A 20,547-nucleotide genomic window follows, 5' to 3' on the forward strand; every position below is an offset into this window, starting at 1 on the left:
AAATTTTCACCCCCTTTTAGGGGAAAAAAAGGTGCGTTGTATACTCTGAAAAATACAGTAATTTCTCTGCTCTCTTTTTTGAAACTATCTAAACTGGTGGCCTTAACTATGTATTCTTTAGTGAATTACTGTACATATTTAAATTATATGTCATACTGTTCATATATACTGTAACTGTTTAAATTATATGCCATACAAAGAAATATTATATTTATTAATCCTGAATCTCTCATTATATTTTATTGCAAAAGCCCAGGCCCTAGTATTAAGAGAACAGAAAAATACTTCACAGTTTTTTTCTTTCTCTTATACTACATAGGGTTGTTTTTCCCATTCAAAGATGCCTACATACAGCTGCCCTTTGCTTGAAGGCTATTCCCCTCATTCCCAGATCTTTCTCACTCATATATGACTGTCTTCTCTCAGTAACTTGGAACGTGCCTTTTATTTTGGTTTATCAATAAACCGTTTATCTAGGAAAGCTCTGATCTCAGCTCTCTGTTATCATGAGATCGGGGATCTCTACTACCGAGAATAAAATGCCTCGTGAGTCAGCACAGTTGCGAAAACCACATACAAACAAAATGCTTGATTTGGTTGAATTGCAATTGGAACAAGTCAGAAACTACCTTATGTTCGGTAGGAAGAAAGCACTATTAGCCTTTGGTAACCAACAATCAGAATCTGATAACACCATGACAGATTAATACATTTTATTTAAAAACATAAAATAATAAAATAAAACCTGTCAGTCTGAAAAGGTACTACCAGACTCATTTGGATTCATAAATTCTGCCATTTTCAGCTGCTCAGATGATTATGTCTGAAAATATTTGTTTTCAGTGAAGCAATAAATTATCAAGAGTTTTAAAATAAAGCTATTTTGAACACACTTCAAGCTCAGTTTTTGACATTCAGCATCCCTCCAATTTTATCTTTCTTGGTCACGGTATTTGCTTGTTGATACTGAACCACTGATAAAAAGCAGTGCTCATGTAGCCACCTTGTGACATTTTAACCTAGGTTCAAAGCATCCTTCACAGTGCAAGTGCTCTGAGAGAAGCTTTGAAGTTCTGCTTCTGATCCACTTCATAATTTGCTATTGTCTTTGCTGTTTGCTTTGGTGAGTTCTGTTTGCAAGAATATGAAGATAGGGCAGAATAATTGAAGCATAGTCTTTCTTTAAATCTTGCAGCAGATAATTACTTGGGAACACACATGTTTTTAAGCAAAAACTCCTAAACCGGTCTATATACAAACATTCCATATATTTTTACATGTGTGTATTGAACATGTTCATAGTGTGAGTTTGGGGTTAGAACTTAACATGGGAATCAAGGTTGAATAATATTGTTTTTGAGCTTATCTACGAAAACAGTTAAAATGCATCCTATTTGTTTTTGCATCCTCATCTACAACCCAGTTAAGCAACAGGTAAGTTCCTCTAATGATGGTGCAGTCTCCGCACAGGGCTACAGGGAATGCTAAATTCTGCTAATCCCACAAACACTGCTACGGCCTCCTGATACTGGTTTTTCTCTGAATGGGAAAATGAGATCCAGCTTTGTCAATGCCACTTTAAAAACAGCAGCGTATTGCTGCCTTGTGTTTCAAAAGGTGTTCCAATTGTGGGAAGTGGTTACAAAAGATGACTTCTAGTCAGTGGTGAAATTCAATTTTTTTTACTACCAGTTCTGTGGGCATGGCTTGGTGGGCATGGTGTGGCTTGGTGGACATGGCAGGGGAAGGATATTGCAAAATCTCCATTCCCACCCCACTCTGGGGCCAGCCAGAGATGGTATTTGCCAGTTCTCCGAACTATTCAAAATTTCTGCTACCAGTTCGCCAGAATCTGTCAGAACCTGCTGGATTTCACCCCCGATTCTAGTACTGCAGACCACAGGAGTTTGAAAGGCTGCTGAGGTTTATTGCTATGAAGCTGTTGGAAGAAACATCCTTCTAGGTTCTGCTCCAAGTGGGGAAAACAGACACTGGAAACATGGAGACTGCTTGGAAAGATGGTTTAATGGTGGACAGGATCACATGGCTTGAGTTCCTGAACAGAAAAGGGGCAGATACAGTAAATCCTCGGGTTTTTATGCTCTCTCTGGCTCTGCATTTCTTGGGGCCCTGAAAGAGTATCCTGATTGGTTGTCAGACTCCCAGGGGGTGGGGGCCTTGCTGGCTGATGGTCACATGTGCTTCCCAGGTCACACGTGGTGAGTTTCTGCTGCTATTGTGTAGAGGGCTAATCCTATCTTTGACAATTCCTACTATGGCTCTGCCTGAAGGAGGTAGATCTTTGTTATGTAGAGTAGACTGGCCCAGGCCTTAATGGCCCATTGACAAAGGGTGGGGGCAGGAAGATGGGAGCTGCTTTGTCTGTAAAATATAATTCTCATATTTCTCATCCAGGGAAATATAATATTCTGCCTTTTTCATATTTCCTAAAATATTTCACTCTTCCAGGAGAGGGGTGGGTGCTAACTTCCTACAAAGCTTTTAAGTGGTTTAATTTAATCTTTTGTTTTAAATATCTCCTCTTACACAGATTGCCCCTCAAACTGCCTCCATATTTTTTTTCCTTCCTTTCTCTTTCTCTCTCTCTCTTTTTCTTTCAATTTTTTTTTTGTTTTACAAAACAATGGATGGATGTTCAAACATGCATGGACCATATGAATGGGGAAATGATAGCAATTTATTTTATTTCACTGTCAGTTAATGGGAAGCTTGAAAAGATAACAAATGAACAGTAATTGACTGATACAGTAATTCTCTGCATCTCGTAGGATTAATCCATGCCTGGATTAATCTAGGAGATGTTTTAAAGTGGAATGAGAAGGAGTGCAAGAAGCAGAATATATTTAAAAATAAATAAATAAAAAGATTCAATTTTTCCAAAAACTTCGATGAAATAACTTAGAAAACTGGGAACTACTGGCAACCATTTAACAGTGAGAGACATTTTTCTCATGATGTCAATGTTGTTTCTTCTTTAGTATAGGTCAATGTAGCAAAATAAACTCTGAAATTTAAACAAAAAGTGTGATTTCAATTATGCTGAATCCAATAAGCATGAATGAGTTTAAACACAGCAACTTCTGTTGGGGTCAATCAGCTTATTTAAACAATCTGTGGACCTTAACAAAACACAAAATTATTTTAAAATCCAAAATTATATAATTGAGTTATATAAATATAAGCCTCAATATCCTTATATAAATTAACACCAATTTGCTTCCTTACCCTAATAGCTCCAGTTAGGAATTTTGCCACTATTGAAGTCACTTTATGCATTTGAACATTAACATCACATTAATTTGGCTGTCCAAGGGAAGGTGTTAAAATTCAATATTAATTTAGTATTATACATGCTATAAAAGCAGCATCTGTGTATTTGTGCATGCGCATGGGTCAGTATCTGCAAGATGGCAGATGCAGCATCACAATTCAAGCCCCAATTTTTTAAAAAATGTGCATGATATCAATTCATATACAAAATGGATAGGGCTTGGATTGTGATGCTGCATCCGCCATTTTGCATATTTTGACCTCAAAGAAGCTAAGCTAAATGATTTCCCATCTGATATGTTATGGGGATGACAAAAGGAAATTAGCCCCTTTGAAAGAGTGTGTCCCTTTAATAACCAGATATAGTGTCAATAGAACATATACTTTTCTATCAAAATTCTATGTTAAGTGTAATGGCCTTAAATCATTACATTTTAAATATAAAATTTTGGTACGTTTACCAAAATTTACCATACATGTTGGTATCTATGAATTATATCTGCTATGTTTAATTATATCTATGGATGTATTTGTTAATTTCTCTGTGTTGAACAAAAAGAACATAGTTACTTTTCTCTTGTTGAGAAAACAGCTGAACAAGGACTTTTAGTAAACATCTCTAGGAGATTGCCTTGCACCAAGATCCTGGGAGTAGTAACATTCCTGAAGAATTGAACAGTAGTGACATGATACAGAAAGTATGCACAGTAAAAAATAACAGCTATAAAGCCAGTTTCAGGGATATTGTACATTTGTTATTTATTTTAGTTAAAAGAACATCAAATGTAAGTTTCACTTTGAAAGGTCCCAGGTTAAATTCTTATCATTTCTAGGTATGGTTAGGAAAGAATCTAGTAATTAACTACTACTACTACTATGACTGGATCATTATGAAAAACATATTATGATGATCACAGCATACATTTTAATCAGAAACAAATTAAGGAAAATATTTGGCAAATTGCTTGAAATCAGGTTCTCCTCCCATTAAGAATTATCTCTAAAATAAGATAGCATAGAGCCGAAAGTGTAGACAAGTGCTTCACACATTTGCTACCAGTCAAAGTAGCCAATTAACAGGTTAGAGACATGGAAGTTGCCTTCATCTATGATCTGGCATTTGGGTTATTTTTGAACACAAGTTTAGCACTGTTCTGAAAAAGCAATGCATCCATATTCAAAATTAATCTAGCTGATAGGTCATAGAAATGAAGGATGCTTCTGCATGTAAATGATAAAGAGAAGAACAAATCCTCAGAATTGATCCTAGAGAAGAAGGTGTTCCACTTGTAGCCTTTTTTACTTGTATTTCAATACATAAGCCAATGTCTATCACAGCTTATTATGAAGTATCAGATATCCACAAGTCTATCTGGCCCTCAAAACATACATGAAGTCCCTATTTTCTTCTGTCTCACATTTTCCCTTTCACGGTCCACCATAAATCATATCTAGGTTGATGATATGATGCAGTTAATGCTATATCCAAATACATTGGGACTCATTTTTTCAGAGAATAAGGAAGATGGCCTTGGCAGAGATATGCAGGAACCATTGCCTAGGCCAGGGTTCTGCAACCTTAAACACTCAAACAGCCATTTGGACCCTTTTCCCACAGAAAAGAAAACACCAGGAGCCACAAAACCCTTCCCGTGCCTGATTATTTCTTGAGTGGCCACAAAACTAGCATATGTAGTTGAATTGAACGTTCCATTTTCTTTGGAAACTTTTCTTTTCTTGGATTTATCCATGGTTATCTTACCGGGGTTTGAAAAGCTCAATAAATCGCGTGCCGGCAGGAGTCGCATATTGGTGGTTGTAACACATATTTTGAGTGACAGGGAACTGCAGCAGAGGGGTGAAAGAGCCATATGCGGTTCCAGAGCCGCAGGTTGCTGATCCCTGGCCTAAGCAAAAGAGGTTGGAAGGTTAAGATAACACTTGGAAGTGGCTCAGGCAGATACTTCCCTAATTACTTGAAATATAAGAAGGAGATACGCACAGCCAGATTCTCATGATTCTGTTACTATAGCCAATCTAAGTAAAAGTCATTTCATTCTTTTTGCAATGTTGATTTTTTGCTTTGGTCCATCCAGTGAGGCTGACAGTATTTAAAAATAAATTTATTAGTAATAAATTATAATAAAATTAATAAATTGAGTAAACGTGCATGGGATTGCATAGAGAATTGGCGAAAATATTAGCATATTTATATATTTAGCCTTAATATGTTCTTTCAGAATTTCCATCCTACTTTAGTAATTTAAAAAAGGAGTTAGGCTGTCACTAGTAATATTTCTGGGCACTAATTTTCCATAGGAAGTCTGTGATTCACTAAGTTATATTACGTTCCTGATGTTTCCCTTGCTAACCTAACAACCTATTCTCACCTACAGGATCATAATTATAGGGGAATTAGTACAAGGAACAACAATTTCAGAGAGAAGGTTTGGTTAGTGGTTAAGGCGTTAGGCTGGACACCAGGAGCTTGAGTTCTAGTCCTGCTTTAGACACGAAGCCAGCTAAGTGACGTTGGGCCAGTCACTCTCTCTTCATCCCTAGAAAGGAGGCAATGACAAACCACTTCTGAAATCTTGCCAAGAAAACTGCAGGGATTAGCCAGGCAATCCCCAGGAACCAGCACTGGCTTGAAGGCAAACACATGCAACAACTCTGTAGAAACCAGATGGTGAGACAGATCAACTCAGTATAATAGAATAGCTATATGACAATTTTAACTGAGTGGGAGGGCATCAAGATCCAAAAACAGCCTTATTTTAAACCCCCATGGAGAAAAACTGTATTTGATAAGATTCATATGCAAGGGATTCTGATAAATATCCATAAACAATGTTTGCCTACCTCTACACTTACCTTGCTTTAAAATATAAGTGACAACCAGTCATTGTTAATAGTCCAATGTTCAGAAGTTTTGTTCTTATAAATATTGTGCTGTTCCGTGTATTAGTCAGAACAATATGTGCATAAAGAGACTGGGAGGGATATATTGATTCTAGCTTAAAATATAACTTTGAATATTTTGGTATAATTATTTCTTAGTAGGCAGTATTCCAACTGGTACCAATGCATGGGCTGTATTACCGTCACTTGTTTTAATTTAGAAAGACTATTCGCTTTGACGGATCAATCAAGAACTTTGAGAATTCTTAAAAATAATGATCTTAACTGATTTTACTTGAAAAACTCAAAGCAATTTTAAAACTTCCCCAAGTCATAAACAATCTTGCTAACCATTACCCATTTCAAAACTCAGAAAAACCTCTCCCATCATTACACCCAATCATTCCATTAGATTAAACCTACATGAGCATAACATTAAATAAAAGCTCAAGTACATTTGAAAATCTTAATCTGGAGGTTCAAATTCTGCCAGCCCATCACTGTAAACTGTCTCCTGTTCCTCTTTGGTTCCTTCAAAAAAAATTAGATGGGGTAATTGAAAATGTCTGCAGACAGAAAATGTAAATTTTTAAAATTGGGTCACATTCATCTCTTTTTAGGGAATTGCAGAATTCCTAATATAGAATGGCTTGTATACTTTTCAGTTTACCATGACTTACTCTATATCTGCAATTTTATTACAATTATATTTACTTAAACAGCTTACATACTGCTTTCTATATCAAGAATATTTAAAAACAAATGTGTTATACCCTATGGCTATATATTGTATACTACATATTATCTTCTATATTATGCCAGTATTTTTTTTTCCACCGAAAAATTGAGAATGAAAGAGAGCAAACATTTCTATGATTCTGTAAAAAAAAATATAGGTGAAGGGTTGTTCTCCAAAGTATGGCTCAATTGAGTCTAGACTAGGAACAATACTGATTTTGCATTGAATCATTTCATATGAGAATTGGAAAGAAATTGGAAAGAAATATTTTGGTGGTATAGTTGCCTGTTACAAAAAAAAAAAAAACCCCAACCCAGAGGAGGTGATATGGGTGTTTAAAATAACGTATCAATCAATAAGGGCAGCATTTAAAAATGAGTAGAAAATATTTAAAAAGTAAATCAATCTAATATATTGTCTGAAGTGAGAGGAGCAATGTCTTTCCTACTATCCTTTCCCAAATGTATTTTGATTCTTCTTTAGATGGTGGCTCCAAGAAGTAGCACTTGTCTGATTCTCATCCTTTAAACAAACAACTTTCAAAGGGAATTAAGTGTTGATCTGGAATGATACTGCAAGAGGTAGCATGGAGGTTTTGCAACTCTACAATCAGTCAAGTCAGGGAACCTTAGAATATCAATATAATCCTGTTATTCAGTCTGATCAGAGACAAGGACCTACCTTCAGTGATAAGGCAGCCTTCTAAAAGGTGGGGATTTGTAGTTTAAAAGAGAGACACTGAACACCGGTAGAGTAGTCAGATAAAAGTATAGGGTAGAAGGCAGTCTTTAATCAAATAAATATTGGCTGTTGACAGGTTGCCTATTTCTGTGATTTAAATGCTTTTTAAAAATGTTGATTACCAACTAAAAGTATGAAGAATGAAGATGAAATGCTCACATGAAGAGGTTCATGGATGTTGGGGTGCTGTCAGTAATTAACCTGCTTGTCATTTAAGCAGCATTTCTGTGGGGTTGTTTACTCTTATAAATTTAGCATCATTGGATTTTAATTGATAGGTTACATTTGGATTCCTGGAATTTAATCTCAGATAAATCTGATTGATTGCAGGGCTTCTTGGCCTTGATTATGTTTAAAATCTGTTAAATTTGTTACCAAATAAATTAAGTTGATAATATTAATGTCAGGCTATATTATTATTATGATGCCTATAATGAAAAACCTTTCTCCTACACTATCCAGTATCCCAGCACCTGTATTTTCTATTTTAATAATTTTGATTTCCAATTTCTGACTTTACACATGAGATTAGAATCATACAATTATAAGGATCTATAATAGACCATTCGGTGCAAGCTCTTGTTAAATGAGGGAATCCAAACTCAGGACCAAGGACTGCCTAGCCTCCACTTGAACATGTAAAGAAATGAGGAAACATCATCTCTTGGGAAAGCTGTTTCACAGTCCAAATGCTGTTACTATTTGAAAATCTTTTTCTAATATTCAGTTGCAATCTTCCTTCCTATACTGAATTACAGGAAGACAGATCTATTATTCTGTTTCTTGCACTGTGGATTTTACAGAACTGGTCTTCAGCTTCTGTGTGATATACTTCCGTGTACCTCAAAGGTTCTATCAAACAGTGTCTCAATTTTCTCAAAGTTGAATATTCCCACTTCATTCAGTCTCAGTTGATCCAATGTACAGTGCCTGATGATCCTCATTCATCTTCTCTGGTTTTTTAAGATATCAATATTTATTTTAGCTGTTGCCATGTTAACTATTTTTTAGAGATAAATAAGCTCCCTTTCCTTTCCTTTCCTTTCCTTTCCTTTCCTTTCCTTTCCTTTCCTTTCCTTTCCTTTCCTTTCCCTCCTTTTTTCTTTCCTTCCTTTTTTCTTTCCTCCAGGAAGTAAAAAATAAAATCCTGAAAAATAGGCAATCTGGCAATCATTTCTGTTTTTGCTGAGAAAAGGAGCTCATCTCATTGAGGTTTTCAACTTTTCTTTAAGTAAAATTGCTTTATAAAAATAATACATTTGAAAATACCAAAAAGCAATCAAAAGCTTTGCAACAAGGCACTTTGCACACACATTTTGGCCTGGGTTTGAAAGGATGGGGAAACATCATTCTTCAAAAAACAAATCATCTAACAAATAAAATGGGACAAATACTGAAAAGATAGAAATTCGCCAAAAGTATTCTCCTCTTCAATTTACCTGAGAATAAAGCATGAGCCATTTATTAGAAATGTAAGTAGCTAATTAGACATATGTAATTTATCTTATACAATCTGTGGGGAGAAGCAAAAAGGGGGTCTTTTGACTCAAGATAGGTGTGGGAGAAGGCATTGCACTGACACTACTGCATTTGGTGGGGGTTTTCAAAGGGTGAGCTGGAATAACCCAATAGCACAGCATTTGCTAGTTTTTATCCTATGTGTATTGCATTCCTTCTGACTCATGGCCAACAAGCGTTGCCTTGATTTGTTAGGTGTGCCAGTCATGATAGGCAAAGTGACTGTTTTTCTTCTCTGGGTTTGGTGCACTCCTCTTTAGGCATATCACTAGTGATTGCTTAAGGAAGACATCCAGCAGCAGCTCATTGCAGCAGGAATGGGACAAATCTAAGCTCACTTTAAGCTTTGTCTCACTTTAGGCTGGTTTGCCTGTTCCTCTTCCCTAAACCCATTTGGGCACCCCTATGTTAAAGTAATACAAAGAAATCAACGCTTGGGAAGATAGCAGGGCAAGATAACCCCAGAGAAAAGAGAAACAAATCCTGTCAGGATTGTGTAACAAGGTAGATCACAAAACTGTTGGGCAGTTAATGTTACTTCAAGGCAAGGAGGTGGATGGACATAAGTGAATCAGAGAAACACAAGCAGTCAAGTTAGCAAAATAAAAATAAAAATAAAAATCCCAGGTCAGCCTCTCTCATTATTTTCTGGACATTGCAGTAAGACAATGCAGGGCTGTTGTTTCTAAAAGTAAAACAACCCGACTGCCAACCCCATTTCATAATAAATTTAAAGCAGAAATGGCTGTGATATGTTCCCTTTCTTCCCAAAATAAATGAAATCACATGTCCTTTCTTCTTCCCCTTATAATATGGTAGAAATCTTCTCTCATTTCTGCCTAGCCTTGTTGGAAGGAAGCTTGGGCAAAAGGTGGAGAGGAGATGGGTGAAGGGAATGCAGGAAACAAAAAGATAAAGGAGAGAACAAGTGTGGAATGATATTTAGCTGATTGAAAGCCAAGAGTAGTTTGACTTATTTCTGTGCGAAGGAACTGCACAACTCTCTCTTTATATGGAAATCAAGGGAAATGGGCCACAAAGTGCTATTGTCGGATTGAACTACATCCAATATGTTATCAGTTAAGGAAGGAAAGGAAATAAGGAGAAAAAAAAAGGAAATAAATGGATTAGCAGTTGGTCCTAAACCCATTTGATTTGCAAATCTCCACTGATTATATTTAAATATAGCTTCAAAGGAGGGCTTGCAAAGAGCCACAGGCCCAAATGACCTGAAATCCTCTTTTCAAGTGTAGATGTTGGAAAAAGGTACTCTGGGAACCTAAGCGAAGCGCCCCGAAGTCATAAGAAACCCAGAACTGGGAGAAACAACGTTGAAAACCTCACGTAGTCATTGAAAGAAGCGCGAAGCTCTTGCAGTCACGGCCGAAATGTCACTTGTGAGTACACAAACAATAGCGGCAATGCTGCAGTTGTAAAACAGACTTGGGCTCAGTGGAAGAGAAAGACTTTTTTTTTACTTTTACATTTAAAAAAAACAAAGAATAGAACGCTCGGACCGAATACAGTTCACGAGATCCTGAGAATTTTCGAGTCTGAAAAAAGGAGAAATGTTTTAGGCTAAAGATAAGGGAAGCAGGATTCGTAATACCCTTTCGCTGCTTCAGGTTACAGGATCCCTTTGGTCCATTCACGCTTTTCATGTTTCTGAAAGCACTTTTAATAGAGTTGTTTTGAAAAGGAATGACAACACCCGCTCCCCCCCTCCCCCAAATACTCCGATCAAGGCACAGTTGTTGTCTCCGCTATTTCCGCTTTCCAGGTGGGTGTCAAAGAAGCGATCCAAAGACAGGTGCGGGAAAGGCCAGCCTTGCCAGTCAATAGAAGGGCACTGGAGCCAAACAGAAAGTTCTCCCCGGGGAAGAGACCCTATTGCATCTCTTAGGATATTTTTGGAACAAGCCGCACGCAAATCATTGTGGCGCAGCTTGCGCACAAAGCCAGTTTTACAGGGCAGCGCCCAGGCGTACAATTAGTCGACGACATTTTCCAATAGGAAACTTTCAGACCGTTCCACTCCTCTCTCTCCACCCGTTCGCAGTTAAGTGCCTTAAGGTTCAGCCTCCTATTGGGGCGTACGTAGTTGTGTGTGGGGGGTGGTGGTGCAGATTTAAAACGCTGGCGTAAGGTGTGCGTGTGTAATTTCAACTCTCCCACTTAAAAATCCCGGGCGGGGAAATGGGGGCAAAGCTAAGTCTGCAGAGGCGCCCACGAACAATAGGAGCGTGTCTGCATCTCTGCGTCCTGCGCTGCTGAATTCTGCCTCCGTGTGTGTGTGTGAGTGTGTGTATGTCGGCCTCCTGAGATTTGGGCGCCTCCACCCACTGCCCCCCCCCGGAGCCCTCCCTCTTTTTTCTCTCGCTTGTCTTGAGAACTAGCGGCGGCTCTCAGGAAGCGCGCCGGATGTTTGCTGCGTTTCATGTGGCATTTGTGGCCGCCTCTGATAACGCTGCCGAGAGAACCGCATTCCGTCCGTCCCGTCCCCTCTTCCTCCTCAAAGCCCCCCCCAACCCCACGCCACGCTTGGAAAAGCGGTTGGAAGGGGAAAGAAAAAGAAAAGCAGCGCCTGCTCGGGGTTCTCGCCTCTCCCCAGTTCCAAGCCGCCACTTGATAAACGGGATTTCGGTGTGAAAAGGCCAAGGCCACCGGCCACTTCGAATTGAGGGCTCTCGAATTGAATTGAAGGCGGAGGGGAGGGAGCGGATCCTGCTAATGCTACCTTTATGCTCGAACCGATAACTTTTGAGGGGTTTGTGTATTTTTTTAAATGCACGAACTGAACCTATGGACACGATTCTGATTTTTGACACGAGGTTATTCTAATCCCGCCGATCTCAATTAAACACCCCAGTCTGGCCGGGGAATTCTTTCTATTGGCAAGGCGTCCGGCCAGGAGGCTTTAGGGGAGAGGAAAGAAAGGGGTACACGGTCCTTTCTTTACTTAGAATCAGGGGTGAAATCCAGCAGGTTCTGACAGGTTCTGGAGAGCCAGTAGCGGAAATTTTGAGTAGTTCAGAGAACCGGGAAATACCACCTGTGGCTGGCCCCAGAATGGGGTGGGAATGGAGATTTTGCAATATCCCTCCCCCAGGAGCAGGGAGGGAATGGGGATTTTGCAGTATCCTTCCCCTGCCACGCCTACCAAGCTACACCACGCCCACCAAGCCTTGCCCATAGAACCGGTAGTAAAAAAAATTCACCAGTACTTAGAATAGACAAAGTAGAATAAAAAAAAAACCATATGAAAGAACATACGAAGAACGGTTGCATGAATTGGGTATGGCTAATCTAGAGAAAAGAAGGACTGGGGGTGACATGATAACACTATTCTAGTGTTTGAGAGGCTGCCACAAAGAAGAGGGGGTCAATTTATTTTCCAAAGCACCAGAAGACAAGACAAGAAACAATGGATGGAAACTAATCAAGGAGAGAAGCAACCTGGAATTAAGGAGAAACTTCCTAACAGTGAGAACAATTAACCAGTGGAACAGCTTGCACCTTCAGGCGTTGTAGGTGCTTCATCACTGGGAAGTGGGGGGGGGTGGGGGGGTTAAGAAAAGACTGGACAGTCACCTGTTTGAAATTTATAGTGTCTCCTGCCTGAGCAAGGGTTGGACTAGAAGACCTCCAAGGTTCTTTCCTGTTCTATTCTGATTGATTGATTGAAGTATCATCTAACAACAATTCGTTAGGTAGGTCTTGCACATACGGGTCGGAGATGCAATGGATTTAATCTGTGAGCAGAGGAAAAGCAGGGCAGGGCAGAGCAAAACTGGTGTGGACATTAATGCCCACATGATCTATGTCAATTAATTATCATTCCTTACCTGTTTAATAAAAACCCTGGAGTTGTCAATAAAGTTTCGATGCCTCTGATTTCAAATTTACATGAGACATCCGGCCTGGAACCAATGGGTTCGTCGTCCCCGGAGCAACGAGGGCAAAGCGGGGTTCTTAAAAATGCCAAAATGGTGGCAACCGGCGCACAAACGAAACCCCGAGGTTTTTTTCCTCTTTTTTTTTTACTTGTGTCGCAAGCATGAATGGGTTTCTATTGTATTGTCCACAGATGCCATCTTTACTTTCTTGACTCCCATTTCCTGCTCCTAATGGTGGTTATTGAGAGTCTCCCCAATAAATAAGTTAACTTTCATGCTAAATGTCTATGGAACTGAATAAGCTTCTTAGATGAGAAGCGAAACGTTTTCAAGGAAAACCCCAAGAAAGTCCGGTTGCCTTTTGGAAAAAGCACCTTTGCGCACCCACTCATGCTAGTTTATTCAAGATTCAGAGCACTGAGACGTTAGAAGCAAACGACCTCCGTGATTTCGAGTTGACCGAGGGTCCTGCCAAAGGCGCCGATTCTTTGCGATTACCGGTGTAATCTGTTCCTGCCCAACCTTTTTCTCTCTAGCAGCAACGAAATGCAAACGCCGCATTTACCGGACGTCCTATGCTGCTCCTTAGAATAAAATACAGGTGCAAAGCTGCACAGAGGCGGTGGCTTGGCAAGCGAAAGACACCGGTTTTGCCGCCAGGGCTTGAAGGGAGGGTCAGAAGATCCACTCTGAAGCCAGACCCGCTTGGAATAAAGTCCCTTTCTAAGAAACCGCCGCTAACCGGCAAATACAAAAATCACGACTTTCGGATCTGGGCCGCGAATCTACTATTGGGATGCCCAGGCGCGAGGCTCACCTGCCGTCTTCCTTCCGTGCGATAGGAGGAGGGGGGGGAGAAGGAGGGCAAATAGGTCAGCTTTCCTCTTTTTGAGGTAACTTTGGGGGGGCGGGTGATCCCATTACATAGCGAAAAGCCCGACTTCACTGACTTTGCGGAGCCGCTAACAACCATGAAGTAAAAACTTAGCGCGCTGTGGGAAAGCCCCCCCCTCCCCCCCTGGTCTTCATCAGAAACGAGAAGGGAGTGTGAGAACGCAGCCCTTGGGGGAACACGAACACAGGCCAGTCTGAATCGCGGGTTTTCTGTGGAAAATTGTGATTTGGGGCTGATCTCTTAATAATTTCGGGCGCAATCGCTTGTGTCAAGATTGGCGCGGTCAGGCCACTTCCTCCGTAGCTGCTGCGGGAGTCGTAGCTACTTTTAAACGGTTCTGCTCTTCCCTGGGGCAGCTGCAATAGGCTTTCTCGTGATCGGAGGGGTTGGAAGTGTTCCGACGACGGGACATCCCAAGGACGCTTCGCACCATTGAAGAGGCAGCAAAGGAAGGGAGACCGGGGGGTGGGGGGAAGGGACGGCGAAGGGGGATTCTTCGTTTTCAAAACCGTCATTTCACTTTTATGGTTTGAGAGGGAAAACTTGAAGCCAAGGGGGAAAAAATCTAATCTTCCTCTAAAGGAAGATCTCAGCATCAATCTATTTGCACAGGAGTTGCAAACACACATCACAGTGAAAATTTTTGCAAAATTAAAAAAAAAAAAGTACAGTATAAGGCATTTTCAGATCCAGGGTTTTAGAGTCATTTGAGGATTGTAGCCGATCTTCCAGCGAAGCTAATCCACTTTCCACAGCAGCAAACTTGAATTTGGAGTTAAGATTAGGATTACAACGTCTAGTGGGCCACAAGTATTAATAATAATATTCTATAGGAACCCAACTTACATCAAGGAAGCAGAATCAAATGCCAGCCAAATAATAATAATAAATAAATAAATAAATAAATCTTCTGAAGCTACCTGGAAAGTTACCTGTTCCTATGATAATGGTACGACCTCAAGTCCTAAAGTGTATTCTGATGTATCTTTATCTGTGAATAAATCGCACTGGGGCTGCCCTATTAAATATGTTTAGAATGGCAACCTTCAATTGCTAGCTAAAATAGAGTAGACGAATATACTTACCAGTAAATGTTATGATGTAAATCAAAGTAAATTGTTCAGTATCATAACGCAATTCAAACATTATGTCTAATATATGAGGTTCACGGTATAGCTATTTTAATAGAACCAATATAAAAGGCACGGCTAAAGCTGAAATCGCTTGGAAGAACATAGACGACGTATCAGTTACTTCCGGTTGTAAGTATTTTCACTTTTTTCGACATCAGATTTACTATATCCGGACAAGGTTAAAGTCAGTTTCAACAGCTTGTCCAGGGTATGTTAAAAGTAAATGCATGTGCTAAAACCCCTTTCACTTTGTGTCTTAATTGTGACAACGCATCACGCCATCTTGCTCGTTTAGACTTGCTTCAACCTAGAACGAATTCCTGTGCTGGAATAATCAGAATTAACAACAATTAAAGAAGCAAACAGATTAAATCAATACTTTTACAAATAGAATTACCATAGTAAATTTGTTTACAGTAATTGCCATATTTATCGTATGAGAATATTCCAAAATGTCAATATGCATACTAACAACATACAAATTATTAAACGCGACCGCAATGTTTATAAAGAAAGCAATATCTAAAAAGTAATTAGTCCATAAGCCAGTTCTTAAAATAGAATTGCTTATATGGTATTTGTTAGAACATATCCTGTCTGGGAAACGCGGTCCAACAGACAGGAAACGGTCGAAAGAGGTCGAAAGTGCTTAATCTTCCCTCCGTGCACGTAGAAGCAAACTATCTAACACGAACAAACAAACATATTTTCACGGATAAACTTTTAATTTTCCCTTTTCTTTTGTCAGCTCTAATAAGTCATTTTCGAGTCTCTTACTTACTTGAAAGTAGATCCCATTGATCTCAATGGAATTTACTTCCACGTAGACTCAGGTCATGGAAAAATCCACTCCTCGGTGAAAAAGGTTATTTCTGGCTCAATCCCATACAGGTGAATTGCAGATAAAACTGGTCCTTTCCTCGCTCGCTCAGACTCTTTGGCCACACCCACGCCGTCCGATTGGCTATTGCTCAGTTTAAACGGAGCCGCGCGGTGACAGCCGCCAGCTACTCAAGGACTGTCGGAGCTCTAGGCTTGCATCAGAGGCGCTTCCAAGCTTTATTTGCAGCGAACGGCGAGGCGGAAGAACTACTAACTCGCTCGGCTGCTCGCCTTCTGGAGGCACCCAGAGGGGCCCGACACTGGCCGGGCCGGTGGAGCTCTGTGGAAATGAGCAGCCCCGATGCTGGATACGCCAGTAGCGACGACCAGGCGCAAGGACGGTCCTCTCTCCCTTCCGTCATGATGCAGTGTCAGTGGGCAGAATCGCTCAGCCCCTTAACCGATGGCAAAGGCAAAGGCGAAGCGGCAGCCGATCAAGTACAGCAGGGAGCCTCGGGCCGGGCCAAAGGGGAGACCCGCATTCGCCGCCCCATGAACGCTTTCATGGTCTGGGCCAAGGACGAACGCAAGCGGCTGGCGCAGCAGAATCCAGATCTGCACAACGCGGAGCTTAGCAAGATGCTGGGTAAGTCCAATAGGCGTCGGCGGAGCGGTCGATTGCTGGGAAAGGAGGCTGAGAAATACTGCGCAGTATTCCTTTTTTATATGCCATGTCATCCAAATATTGCGCAGTATTTATATGCCATCCAAATATTGCGCAGTATTACTTTTCTATGTGCCAGCCCGTCGCGGAATAACCCCTGTTGTCTTCGGAAATGAGACTACGGCAACTTTTGTAAAGGAACTAAAGCAGCAGGCTCGTGACCCAATAGACTCGTTTGTGATTTTTTTTACAGACCGTTGCGCAATCCGACGCTAATCCAGGGGATTTAATTCCCTGAATCGACGATGATTTCTCCGGCAAGCTTTTAGGAAAACACTTAAATTTTCTGGAAATTGCCTCACTCTCCCAATAGGCGGGCAAAATCCTCGGCAGCCTTCTCATACTCCGCTAAAGATATAAGATTTCATTGCCCCGCAGCTCGTTAACAGACGGGCCATTGGAAGAACCAGAACGGGGCGAATGGAAGAATCTAACTCCAGCTGCACCCGGCCATTGCTGGTCACTGCTCTTCTAGCGGCGCAATGACAATCGGGTGATTCCAAGAAAACGGTTTATTAGTTACTGCCACGAACTCAAAAAAAAAGTTCTATAAACAACGACGCCTTGCGGTTATCGGCTTTTCTTTGGTAGCTTCTTCCTGGGGTTTTTCGCTTACTTTCCACATACTGCGGGCCGCAGCTGGGCGGGATCGAAAGGGGACCCAATGGCAGATGAAAACAGTCGCTTCCTTGGTAGAGGAAGAGGCCACAAGTTAGCTAGTCGTGCCATAAACCAGGGGTCTCCAACCTTGGCAACTTTAAGCCTGGCGGACTTCAACTCTTCAATTCTGGGAGTTTTCCAGGCTTAAAGTTGCCAAGGTTGGAGACGCCTGCCATAAACCACCACCTTCCCTAAGAAAGGTGGGTCTGGGTGGGAAAGCGACTCTCCGGCAAAAGCAGTGAATTCCCCACCACCACCCACGAGCCCAGTCACAGCTTGGCCATCGGTTTCCGCTCACTCCCGATTTCTCCTTTGCCTTGAACAGGACAGTCGTGGCGGGCGCTGACCCAGGAGGAGAAGCGCCCCTTTGTAGAGGAGGCGGAGCGGCTGCGACTGCAGCATATGCGGGACCACCCCCACTACAAGTACCGGCCGAGGCGCAGGAAGCAAGTCAAGCGCCTTAAACGCAACGACGGCGCAGTGGACGGTGGGAGCGGCTTCCTTCCAGTTCAGCATCACCAGTTGGGCCTGCCCGGAGAGGCGGGAAATGGAGGCAGCTGCGAGGGGCTCGGTCTTTCTTACGCAGAGCAACCGAATTACGCCGGCGGAAGCTTCCATTACCGGGACTGCGCGCCTCTCCCGCTGTCGGCTTTGGGCACCCATTTCGGGAACTACAGCCTGCCTACTCCGGAGCCCGAATCCCAGGGGGGCGCCTGCGCAGAACCTGTTTTTTTCCCGCCACCCCACCCGGAGGAAGGCGGCTGCCTGCTGGGCCCCTACGGCTACCCGACGCCGCCCGGGTCCGAGTATCCGTGCAACGGCGTCCCTGCCGGCGGCCACGGCAACAACGGCGGTAGCCCCAATGTCGGCGTCAGCCTTTTCCGTAGTCGCTTCCCGGTGCCCTTGGCCTCCTACCCTTCCTCGCCCGCCCCGGACCACGCTCAGCAGCAGCCGCAGCCACCCCGTCGCCGAGCGGAGGCCCCCGCGGGGCTCGAGCAGCTGCCCCCGCACGACGTGGACTTGCTGGCAGATGTGGACCGCGCCGAGTTTGAGCAGTACCTGCCCTTCACCTGCCGCCCGGGCGACCTGGGGCTCCCCTATGGGAGCCACGAAGGCCCGGACGCCAACGCCGCTGCCTATTACTGCGCGGCCGCGGGTGGGGCCGGAACGTATCCCGAGTTGTGAGTCCCAACGTCTCCAGGCGGGTGATGAGGGCGGGACAGGTGGACCCCGCTAAATACTATTTATTGTAATTTATTGACTGCGCTTCTCTAATGGCCGTTTATGGAAACAGAGAGGGAAGGAGCTCCCGAGTTTCTGAAAACCGGCACGTCCAGAGGCCGCGAGGCTTGTTCTTGCAGGAGTCTCACTTCGCGGGAATACAGGCATATGTTGCCTTGTTCAGGTTTTGTACAGAATGTGTTGGGCTTGGACTAAAGCACCCCGATTAAAGTTTGACTTGGAACAGCTTGGCAATAAAAAACAAACCTGCCCCCCTCCCCAAGAAACCTTCAGGTGGTTTTTACACCAGGGTGTTGTGCAGTTGTCTCATTCTTCAGAGATTTTACCTCAGAAAATAACATGCCATGAATGGTTGAGTAAGCCCCGCTAACTTTGCACACACAACTTTACAATTTTGCTTTGCACATCACAATACAATATTCTCATAAAATCCAAATCAGTTGCGGTGGGCCTTAATGTGGCTGGGTAATCTTGAAACTAGAAGGTCCCAGCTGAGCTCCTGGAATGGCTTCCCCATAAAGGAGACCCCACAACATCTGTTGTGGTTTCCCTGGGCCAGTGTGCTTGCGAGAGGCCGATTACATGGGTGGGGTCAGGAGGTAGATTCCATAATACTCTAGTCTAGTGTGAAGTGAGACCTAACAAACTCCCTAGCGATTTTCAATAGTTTTCAACCCTTTGGCCTCATTTTCTTACCCGGAAAGCATTCCAAGCAGTAAATACTGAAAGGATCCCAAAGATAATCAGACGAGAAAACATGAATGCTTTTGCCTGGCTTAGATCTAGTGTTTGAACATGCTTCGTTCCAGTAAATGTCACCTACTGATAGTAGGTGTTGGGAAAGTTAGTTTAAATAAAGAGTCACCTTCCCTCACAATATTCTCCAAAGGTTCATAGCCTGCCAAAGTCTTCTTAGCCTTAGAAGGTGTGTTTTAAATCTGATGTGCATTTAATGCCTATTATTAGTATTAATTTGAGCAAATTAAATGTAATTAAATGTGCTGTTTCTCGGTTCTATTCCAAGAAATAGAATTTGTATACCTTGCTCCCTACAGAAAAGTCTTTGACTTTAGTATCTAAGGAGATTACAATCCTGAGTTGTTTAGGATTGCAGTAAATGGGTGCAAGTTGAGTATTTGACCACTATACTACTGCTTGACTCTCACTTTAATAAGCTGAACTGTTCACACTTAATATCATCAATTTAGGACTACCAGAGCCAAGAATCAGCAAAAATTGGGATAGCAACTAAGAGAAAACCTGGTGTCTCGATGTTTTGCAGCTCTAATCAGGTAATGAATTGTTGCAATTGATGCAAATATATATATATGTGCCAAAAATTTAAAAAGATTATCAGAAAAAAAAATATATGGAGGGGCCAAGATGTAGAAAATCTTGTTGCCCTCTTAAGTAGGGCATTACCTAGAGTATAGTCAACTGAACCAAATGAAAATGCTGTTGAGAATTTGCTAAGACAGTATCGTTCAGAAGAAAACAAGCAAATTCAGCCATCCTAAATTGATAGCAGTCATAAAAAAAACTGGATCATGTGTCAGAGGAAGGGAAGGGCAGGAGCCTTTTATATTGATATCCTCTTATTTTGTACCTGTTGGCAGTAGCACTACAGTAATACTTGCTATTAAAAGTACAGAATTTTTCTGATTTTGGTCCATATCTGTATCCCTTTATAAAAAGAGTATGAATATGATGCATATTTCCTTTCAACGTAGAAAACAAAGGCAGGTAGAATGTATTGTGATGGATATGGGTTGGAGTCTGCCTTGCAGCAAACAAATAAATCCTGGTAACACAAACCCTCAAAGAGCAAGATTGAGATTATACAATATTTGTGTAGTAAACCTGTGGATATGCAGATAAGTAATTTCCCATCTCGTTGCCTGTAACCTGAGTATGAAGACTTACTCAGGAGTATGTTCCATTGATCAGGATTTAAATTTTGTAATAAACATGATTAACTTTTTCAA

General features: G+C 41.7%; 1 protein-coding gene across 1 annotated transcript; it reads left to right on the forward strand.

Moving 5' to 3' along the window:
• Positions 1-16,102: 16,102 nt before the first annotated feature.
• SOX17 (SRY-box transcription factor 17) lies at positions 16,103-20,547 on the forward strand. The gene is made up of 2 exons (XM_034429780.3): positions 16,103-16,582; positions 17,646-20,547. The coding sequence occupies exons 1-2, from the start codon at positions 16,285-16,287 to the stop codon at positions 18,503-18,505; spliced, it is 1,158 nt and encodes a 385-aa protein (XP_034285671.2). The 5' UTR covers positions 16,103-16,284; the 3' UTR covers positions 18,506-20,547.

Source organism: Pantherophis guttatus, chromosome 3, assembly GCF_059756535.1.
Source record: "Pantherophis guttatus breed Tessera chromosome 3, ASM5975653v1, whole genome shotgun sequence".
Taxonomy (NCBI): Eukaryota; Metazoa; Chordata; class Lepidosauria; order Squamata; family Colubridae; genus Pantherophis; species Pantherophis guttatus.